The following is a 9,203-nucleotide window of genomic DNA, read 5'->3' on the forward strand; positions in this document are numbered from 1 at the left end:
CAGATTAAAGCTGGCAGCTGGGCTGCCTGAGCTATCCGCCTCCAGGCTCTGACTGGGGAGGAGGCACCCGGCCTGGTCACTTCCCTGCCACTTCCTCGGTGGGCGATTTTGGCCCCGTGTGATGCTCAAGTGAGGAGGGAGAGGCTGGGTTTTTATCATTCTTAATGAATTTGGCATGATTTGTTGTGGATTTTTACATATCCCTTTTGAGAAGAAAAAAAACCAAAAACTCACCCCAAGTGATAAATCGGGGGGCTTCATTCCAGTCCCTGCTTGACCCTCTCCCAGTTTTTGGCTTGGGTCTCTGGGGCTGCGCCCCTCTTCGCAGGAGTGTAACATTTTTGTGTATGTGTGTGTGCGTGCTCGAGCCTGTGTGTTCCCGGTGACCCAGGACAGGAGCTTCATCTTAAAAAATGTGTCACCCTCTTTGGAGAATGTGTGTTGCCTTCCTGGTCCCTTTGGTTGCCCTTAGGGCCCCATCTGCTCTACACACCCCTCTCCCATTGTACTGGGGACGTGGGACTTCCAGACAGAAGCCTCCACCCTCAGACTGTCCTCTTCCCCTCTCTGTGTCCTCCGCCCCCAGTCTGGCTCTGAGGTGTCCTCCTGCTGGTCACCCTGGCCTGGCACAGGAGCGCAGGGCTGGGAGACTGCCCCACTCTCTCCCTCCCACAACCCCCGTGGGTGTGGCTAGTTGTGCTTTGGGAAAAGCAGAGTGTTCAATAAATTTCTGGTGCTCTGGTCTCTTGCTGTGGTTTTCCCTTGGGGCAGGGCTGGGGATGCTCCAGGCACTCACGATGCCCTTGGGTCCTGGTCATTGAGGGATGCAGGCCTAAGGAGAAGGCTAGTGCTGAGTGAGACCCCAGGTAGAGGCAGGTGTGTGTGAAGACTCTGCCAGGAGATCCTGGCTCTTGGCTATGCTGCCCTGGCTGGTCCTCTCCTGGGTGCCCAGGCTGAAACCCTAACTCTTCCACCTGCCACCTGTGTGACCTCCAAAGAGGTCACTTGTGTGAGCTTCCCGAGTGGCTGAACACAATACACCACACTGCAGTTTAAAAACCACAGGAATTTGAGGGACTTCTCTGGTGCTCTAGTGGCTAGGACAGCACTCCCAATGGAGGGGGCCTGGGATCGATCCCTGGTCAGGGAAATAGATTGTGCATGCTGCAACTAAGACCTGGCAAAAAAACAAAACAGGAATTTATTGGCACCCAGTTCTAGAGTCAGAAGTCCAAGATCAAGGTGTCCCAGTGTCCTACTCCCTCTGGAGGCTCCAGGGGAAGGTCCAGTCCCTGCCTCTTCCAGCTTCTAGGGGCTCCAGCCTCCCTTGGCTTGTGACCACATCCTTCAAGCCTCTGATTCTGTCTTCATATGGCTTCCTCCCCCATGTTTTCCATCTGTGTGTGTCTGGGACTGGCTGTGTGTCCTGCAGGGCCCCTTAGCCTGAGTTTTCTGCTGTTCCCATGGAGCCACACCAGAGCTCCCTGCTTTCCATGGGGATCCTTGCTACTGACCTCTGCTGATCTCCAAGTGTCTGAAGGTGGAGTATCCATGTTAACTACTGAAAATTCTCCAGGAGAGATTTTTCTCTTTCACCCTGTGTATTCAGTATTTATTTAGCCAATTCTATCAGTACGGATGCCTGGGCATTTACTTTTTAGTTTGTGTTGTGATCTAATATTCCTTTTTCTTGCTTAGAGTGTTCAAGATTTGGCTTCTGGGAGCCCCTTCAATGGCTTGGGTACAGGTCTCAGTGAGGCACCCCTATATTTATTTATTTGAGAAACGGCCTTACTTTCTGCTGCTACAAGATGCACAGGGCTTCTTGGTATATTCCTGCTTTATCCTGGTTTGGTGGTGGTTTAGTCGCTAAGTCGTGTCTTGCTACCCCGTGGGCTGTAGCCCGCCAGGCTCCTCTGTCCATGGGATTTTCCAGGAAAGGATACTGGAGTGGATTGCCATTTCCTTCTCTAGGGGATCTTCCCGACCCAGGGAATCAAACCCAGGTCTTCTGCATTGCAGGCAGATTCTTTACCGACTGAGCTACAAGGGTGTCTTCTATTTTAACAGGCATTGAAAAAGTTTTACATGTAGATACTAAATAATGGAACTCCCAAGGGCTTGTTAGGAGGACACAAAGAAATATTAATACTCGAATAACCAGCTTGAAGCTTCCCCACCTGCCAAGGGCACTGAATTTCCAGTGCCCGGAGGACACCCTTATGGGCAGAAAGAGAAGAGGAACTAAAAAGCCTCTTGATGAAAGTGAAAGAGGAGAGTGAAGAAGCTGGCTTAAAACTCAACATTCAAGAAACTAAGATTTTGGCATCAGGTCCCATCACCTCATGGCAATAGATGGGGAAACAATGGAAACCGTGACAGACTTTATTTTCTTGGGCTCCAAAATCACTGCAGATGGTGACTGTAGCCATGAAATTAAAAGACTTGGAAAAAAAGCTTGACCTTGGGAAAAAAGCTATGACCAACCTAAACAGTGTATTAAAAAGCAGAGACATTATTTTGCCTACAAAGATCAGTCTAGTCAAAGCTAGGGTTTTTCCAGTATGGATGTGAGAGTTGGACGGTAAAGAAAGCTGAGCCCCGAAGAACTGATGCTTTTGAACTGTGGTGTTGGAGAAGACCCTTGAGAGTCCCTTGGACTGCATGGAGATCAAACCAGTCAATCCTAAAGAAATCAGTCCTGAATATTCATTGGAAGGACTGATGCTGAAGCTGAAGCTCCAATACTTTGGCCACCTGATGCGAAGAACTGACTAATTGGAAAGGACCCTGATTCTCGGAAACATTGAAGGCAGGAGGAGAAGGGGACAACAGAAGATGAGGTGGTTGGATGGTATTACCGACTAGATGAACATGAGTTTGAGTAAGCTCCGGGAGTTGGTGATGGACAGGGAAGCGTGGCATGTTGCAGTCCATGGGGTCGCAGAGAGTCGGACATAACTGAGCGACTGAATTGAACTGAGAGCACCGGCTGGGGTCAGGGCACGGGTGTGGGGCCCAGGGCAAGCCCACAGGCTGCCTCCAGATCCACGCGGACTCCATCCTGTCCAGCTTCCTGGTTGGCTGTGTGGGTTCTCCACACACCGCGTCCCTAGACAGCCCGGTCCCCAGACCTTTGCCCAGGTGTTGCCTGCTGACTGCATACCCTTCCCCTGCAATCAATCCCTTGTCTTTATGGAAAAGACCTTCCAAACTGGGGAGAGTCCGACAGCTTTTGGAGCAGGAATTGAGGATGGAGACTAATTCTACCGGCCCTTGATGGGTTAAGTTAGCTTGCTTATGAGCGATTTACAACACGTTGGCTAGATATCGTGAAATTAAGCCAAAATATGGAACGCTTCACGAATTTGCGTGTCATCCTTGCGCAGGGGCCATGCTAATCTTCTCTGTATCGTTCCAATTTTAGTATATGTGCTGCCGAAGCGAGCACGAACACGAGGGAGACGCCAGAACTATTTATAGTAGAAAGAATCAAATACTTTTCGCTGAGGGTGAATTCTATTAAAACCCAATCGAGCAATTTTCCCCTTTTCTTTACGAAACTAGTGCAATCACAGCTTAATCTAAGGGAATTATTCACTTAATTAAGAAAGTGTTTGTTTTTTCCACCAAATATAACGCAGATGGCTGTTGGAAAGCCGCGATCGCATGCAAATTACCCCGGAAGCGGGGCGGAGCCACTGAGGTCCCAGAAGTCTCCGGGAAGCAGCCGGGCTGCGCGGGAGACTCGTTGGTCCTGGGAAGATGGCGGCGCCGGAGCTGGGGCGTTAGAGCGAATGCAGACGGCAGCCTCCTTCTCGGTGGGCGTACAGGCTGGTCCAGTGAGTGCGGGGCTGGGGGCTTGGGCAGTCGACCAGCCTCCGGATGGCGCCGACGCTGCTGGGATTGTGGGTCGGAGCAGGGCCTGTGGAGTCAGAGGGCGGTCGTGGAGAGCAGAGGGTGCTGGGTACGCTCCCTGAATGCGCTGGGAGTGGTCTGGGGGTCGTGGCGGAAATTTGGGGTGACCTGAGGCGCCCTGCGTTGGGCGGTGGAAAATCGGGGAGGGCCTAAGGTTGTACCTCCCCGGGGAGGGCCTGGGATGCATTTGAGGCGGATCTTAGGGACTGTCGGGTGGCTTGGGGCGGGTCCTGGGTGGCCAGGTGTGTGGAGGAGGCGCTTTGGGATTGTTTTGGAAACTTTGGGATAAAAACAGAAGTTCAGGCCGGGCCAGGGGAAGCCAGGGACAAATTGAGAGTGGGGTCTGGAAAGCACATTTTGTAGGGGCGGGGCCGGAGGGCTTTGGGGCAGAGCTTAAAAAGACTGCTGTTTGGGCTTGTGGACGGGGTCTCAGTGTTCCGGGGCGAGGCTTTAAGAAGGAGCGGGTAATGTGATTGGGAAGGTGAAAGGAAATAACCTTAGTCGCTGCTGGGCGCAAAGAGCCTGCTCAGGAAGCGTTCACTGACCCTTTCTGTACCCCTGGAAGCCAGGCCCCAAGGTGCTGCCTAACCCCCACCCTGCCTCCCTGCCTCTGTCTAAGGCAGCCTCACTGGTTCTCCTGTGTCCACGGGCTCCTTCTTAAGAATAGACCTGGGTGCTACCTCTCATCGCAGCTTTCACTGTCCTCGTCACGGTGCACCTGGACCAGTGCCATCACCTCGACCCCATTCCCCAGCCGTGCCCTCCAGACAGCCAGAGGGGCCTGTGAAACAGAAACAGGCTTCTTGGGGCTCCCATCTCCCTTCAGGTGAAACCCCCAGGCCCTGCAAGACCTGCCTCATCCCCTCCCCATCCTTACCTTGCTCCACGCCCCCACTCACTCTGTTCCTGCTCTGCAGGCCCAGACACTGCTTGAGCACCCCAGGCTCAGTCAAGCCTCTGGGCCTTTGAACTGGCTCTTCTCTCCGCTTGACATGCTCTTCCTTCCAGCTGCATGGATTGATCCCTGGCCATGCTTGTGTAAAACGCAGCTCCCTGGCCACACGCAGGGCAGGGGTTGAGTCCACTTTGTCCCCCGTGGTAACCAGCATCCACCACCGCACTCGGGGCCTGCAGGCACCCTGTGAAGATGGATGACAAGCCTGTCTTCCCTCCTGTAGGAGCTGGTGACCATCCTCCCTGTGTGACCTTGGCAATTGGGAGCCATGGACCTGGCTTACATCTGTGAGTGGGAGAAATGGCCCAAGAGCACCCACTGCCCGTCGGGTCCCCTGGCCTGCACCTGGTCCTGCCGCAACCTCATCGCCTTCACCACAGACCTGCGCAGTGATGACCAAGGTGTGCCACCCCCCATCCCAGGGCCCCTCATAGGGCCCTCCCCCCTCAGCTCCCATGGGCTTTCCTCCTCTGAGACAGGGGTGCTGAGGGGCACAGAGATAACCTTGAGGAACGGCCGCGGCTGCGGGGCAGGGGGAGAGGGGGCAGTGGCCGCTTGTGGCTTGCTGAGGCTCCTGAGGGAGTTTTCCAGCCGCATGTGTCACCATCAGCTTTGCGGTGCACTCAGCCACAGGGCTGGTATTCTTCCCACCACAGAGCAATATGCACTTCTTAGAGAGAATTAGGAAAACATGAAACTTTAGCATGAGAACCCTAACCTTCCATGGAGAGACACCTGCTGTTAGTGTTTTGGGTCCATTTTGAAAGCACAGTTGTAACCTCACAGAAGGCAGGGTCATGGGTCTCCCCTCAGGCTGCCTGTGTATAAATCATGTTTCTGGAGCCCCTGCAACCTGGCTTCAACACTTCCTGATGGGCTTCGACACCCCAATCCCCTGGGGTGGTTGGGCACCAGGCCGTTGTTGCCGCACTGACCTCACTGTCCTTGCAGACCTGACCCGCATGATCCATATCCTGGACACTGAGCATCCCTGGGACGTGCACTCCATCCGCTCAGAGCACAGTGAGGCCATCACCTGCCTGGAGTGGGACCAGTCCGGTGAGGGCAGCCCCCACCCTGAATGCCAGGGCTACCTGCTCTGTCTTCCTGGCCTTGGCCCTGGGCTCAGAGCTGGGACTTGAAACCCTGACCTGTGCCTTTGAGGCTTCTGCTCTTCTCGCCCCTGTTTCTGAACTCGCCTGTGCTGGTCCCTTGCTCTATACCTCCAGTCTGGCCCCCCACCCTGATGGACTGTGGAGATGGGGCTTGTGACAGAGGTTTGCCCAATCTCCCCCTTCTCCCCAGGCTCTCGTCTGCTGTCAGCTGATGCCGATGGGCAGATCAAGTGCTGGAGCATGGCTGACCACCTGGCCAACAGCTGGGAGAGCCCCGTGGGCAGCGTGGTGGAAGGGGACCCCATCGTGGCCTTGTCCTGGCTGCACAACGGCGTGAAACTGGCCCTGCACGTGGAAAAGGTGGATGTCCTGCCTGGGGGAGCAGGCCTCAAGCCCAAGGAGGTCTTGGCTCCTCCTCTCATGGTGCCAGGCTGTCACACCTGCCACCCAGTTGTCAGCATCTGTGTTGCTAGCATCTCCTACGTGGTTGATGTGGTGACAGCCCTTGATTCCTGTCTGCACCCCACGGTTCAGCCTGGTGTCCCCCTGAGAGGGGAGCCTCCTGGATTAGGGTGCTGAGTTCAGTCTCCAAGTCATACCTCAGCCATCCTCATTGTCAAGTGGGGCCAGGGGCTGGGCCAGGGTTCAGTATGAGAAAGCAAGGGGGGCTTGGTCAGGGCCATGCCTGGGTGAGGCCTATGGCAGCAGCAAGAGCTCACGTGGCTTGGTCAGCTCTGCTCCCAAGCCAGGAGGCCCTCCTAGAATGATGCTGTGGGAAATGACCTTTCCGTCCCTTCCCTGTGTCTGCCTCCTGTTCCTTCTCCCCTAGGGAGTGACTCATTGCAAGGCTTACTGCCTAACCATCTGGACCGTTTTTTCTGTGGGAGGTTTCTTTTTCAGACTTTTAGCATCTCCCCTTGGGGCTCATTTGGGGGCTTTGGCTTCTTTCTTTCCAACACTGCTCTCACCTACACGTCCGGGAAACTCAGCTGGGGCTGTGGTCAGCCCTGCCCTCCCTGGATGTCTAGTCCCATGAGCCTGGGGGTGCCTGGGTGAGCTTAGTAAGTCTGCTCCTCGTCCCCAGACAGAGGGGCAGAGTCTCCCACTGCTCGGAGGAGCTCTGTGCAGTCTCCAGCTCGTGCTGTTTCAGTGACAGATGCTTTGTGCTGACAGAAAGGAGTCAGGGGGGCAGGCCTCCCTAGGGTCTGCCCCTAGGGATGCTGGGAAAGGCAAAGCTGGGGCAGAGGCCAGCGCAGCAGTGGCTGGTGGCCCAGGGGCGAAAAGATGAAAGTGCAGTGGCTCAGGCGTGCTCCCACACTGCCCACGCACGGAGCCCGGAGTGGCTGAACTGAGCAATTGAGAACACTGGATGTCTGTCTGGCCCTAAGGAAAACACAGCTGACTGCTGTCCCTCGTGTGTCTAGCTATGACCTCCTTATCCTTGGACATGCAGACAAGGACACCGAGGGTCAGAGAGGCCTGTGTCACCCAGCGCTCAGTGGCTGAAGCTGAATCTGACCTCAGGCTTGGACTCTTGAGGCTTCTGCTGCCTGGTTCCTCTGTGTTCCTGAGGGTGCGGTTCCCAGGAGGGGGTCCTTGGGCCACGAAGGTAGACCCCTAGAGGCCGAGCATGAACTGGACCCCCCACCCCCACCCCCCTGCAGCTGACCCCTCCCCTCCCTTACAGTCTGGTGCCTCCAGCTTCGGGGAAAAGTTCTCCCGCGTCAAGTTCTCGCCATCGCTCACACTGTTCGGGGGCAAGCCCATGGAGGGCTGGATCGCTGTCACGGTCAGCGGCCTGGTCACTGTGTCCCTGCTCAAGCCCAGCGGGCAGGTGCTCACCTCGACTGAAAGCCTGTGCCGGCTGCGCGGCCGCGTGGCTCTGGCCGACATTGCCTTCACAGGTGGCGGCAACATTGTGGTGGCCACGGCGGATGGCAGCAGTGCGTCACCGGTCCAGCTGTACAAGGTGTGCGTGAGCGTGGTCAATGAGAAGTGCCGCATTGACACCGAGCTCCTGCCCTCGCTCTTCATGCGCTGCACCACCGACCTCAGCCGCCGCGACCGGCTGCCCGCCATCACCCACCTGAAGTTCCTGGCCCGCGACATGTCGGAGCAGGTGAGCCCACCCTGCCACCTCAAGGCTAAACCCACACCTGGGCGGGGCTGCTCCCTCCAGGGGCTCCTGCCTTTTCCAGCTTCTAGAGGCACCGCATCTCTGCCTTGCGGCCCCTCCCTCCATCTTCACAGCCAACAGTGCAAATCCCCCATCTCTCTGCCTCTGACCCTCCGCCTCCCTCTTATAAGGACCCTGTGATGACACTGGGCCCCCTGGGGAAACCAGGGTCATCCCTATCTCAGGGGCCTTAGCTTAATCCCTCCTGCCAAGTCCCCTCTGCTCCATAAGGTGATGTATCCCCGGGTCCCAGGACCAGGATGGGGGGGGGGGCCTCTGGGGGCAGAGTTGAGCTACCTGCACCAGGTTCCCTGAGGTCCCTCGTAGCCTTGTACTGACCAGCCCTAGCTTCACCAGTCCCTGATGTGTTTCCCTGGTACCTTTGCTTCCCGCCAGGGCACCATGGATGACCGTCTCCAGCACAGCACAGCACTCCCCAGGGCAGTGAGGACAGTGGGTGGGCAGATGCAGACGCGGGCCAGGCGGGCCTGGGTTGTACCCACTATGGCATGTGAGCCCTAAGACGAGCCAGAACCCCGCAGAGGCCATGGGCTGTTCTAGGCCCCTCACCACGCACCCATCCCTAGGTACTGCTGTGTGCATCCAGCCAGACGAGCAGTGTGGTGGAGTGTTGGTCGCTGCGCAAGGAGGGACTTCCTGTGAACAATATCTTCCAGCAGCTCTCTCCGGCTGGTGAGTCGCCCAGGTGGCCAGGCACACTCAGACTACCCTGGGTGCAGCGAGGCGGCACCATGGTGGCCTGAGTTTGCTAGAACGTGCCCACCTCTCCCTCCCTCTCTGACCTTGCACCCACGTGGATCCCCACGTCCCCGCCAGAGGGGCCCGCTTCCTGATACCTACGTGGCTGAGATGCCGGGGGTGAACCGCGGCCACATAGCCCGGGGCGTTCCTGCTGCCAGTAGTGCTCATGGCCCTGTAGTGACTGGCCTGAGTCAAGAGGCCCCTGAGGTCCATCCACCCGCAGGTGGGTTACATACGCTGCTCAACACAGTCCCAGAGGAGTTATGTGAGGGTGGTC

At 56.5% G+C, this 9,203-nt stretch overlaps 1 protein-coding gene across 4 annotated transcripts in view; it reads left to right on the forward strand.

The window, feature by feature from the left end:
- The first annotated feature begins 3,716 nt into the window (after nt 1–3,716).
- Nucleotides 3,717–9,203, forward strand: part of MED16 (mediator complex subunit 16) — a 15,352-nt gene continuing 9,865 nt past the window's right edge. Inside the window, exons 1-7 of one of the 4 annotated variants that reach the window (XM_010844589.1) lie at nt 3,717–3,842; nt 4,611–4,744; nt 5,097–5,274; nt 5,825–5,932; nt 6,179–6,348; nt 7,676–8,107; nt 8,752–8,857. In XM_010844589.1, the coding sequence (XP_010842891.1) occupies nt 5,142–5,274; nt 5,825–5,932; nt 6,179–6,348; nt 7,676–8,107; nt 8,752–8,857 (949 nt within the window). In that variant the 5' untranslated portion in view covers nt 3,717–3,842; nt 4,611–4,744; nt 5,097–5,141. The remainder of the gene's footprint in view (nt 3,843–4,610; nt 4,745–5,096; nt 5,275–5,824; nt 5,933–6,178; nt 6,349–7,675; nt 8,108–8,751; nt 8,858–9,203) is intronic. The other 3 variants (XM_010844591.1, XM_010844588.1, XM_010844590.1) reach the window with 3 other exon arrangements.

This window comes from Bison bison, unplaced genomic scaffold (genome assembly GCF_000754665.1).
Source record: "Bison bison bison isolate TAMUID 2011002044 unplaced genomic scaffold, Bison_UMD1.0 scf7180017864203, whole genome shotgun sequence".
NCBI lineage: Eukaryota > Metazoa > Chordata > Mammalia > Artiodactyla > Bovidae > Bison > Bison bison.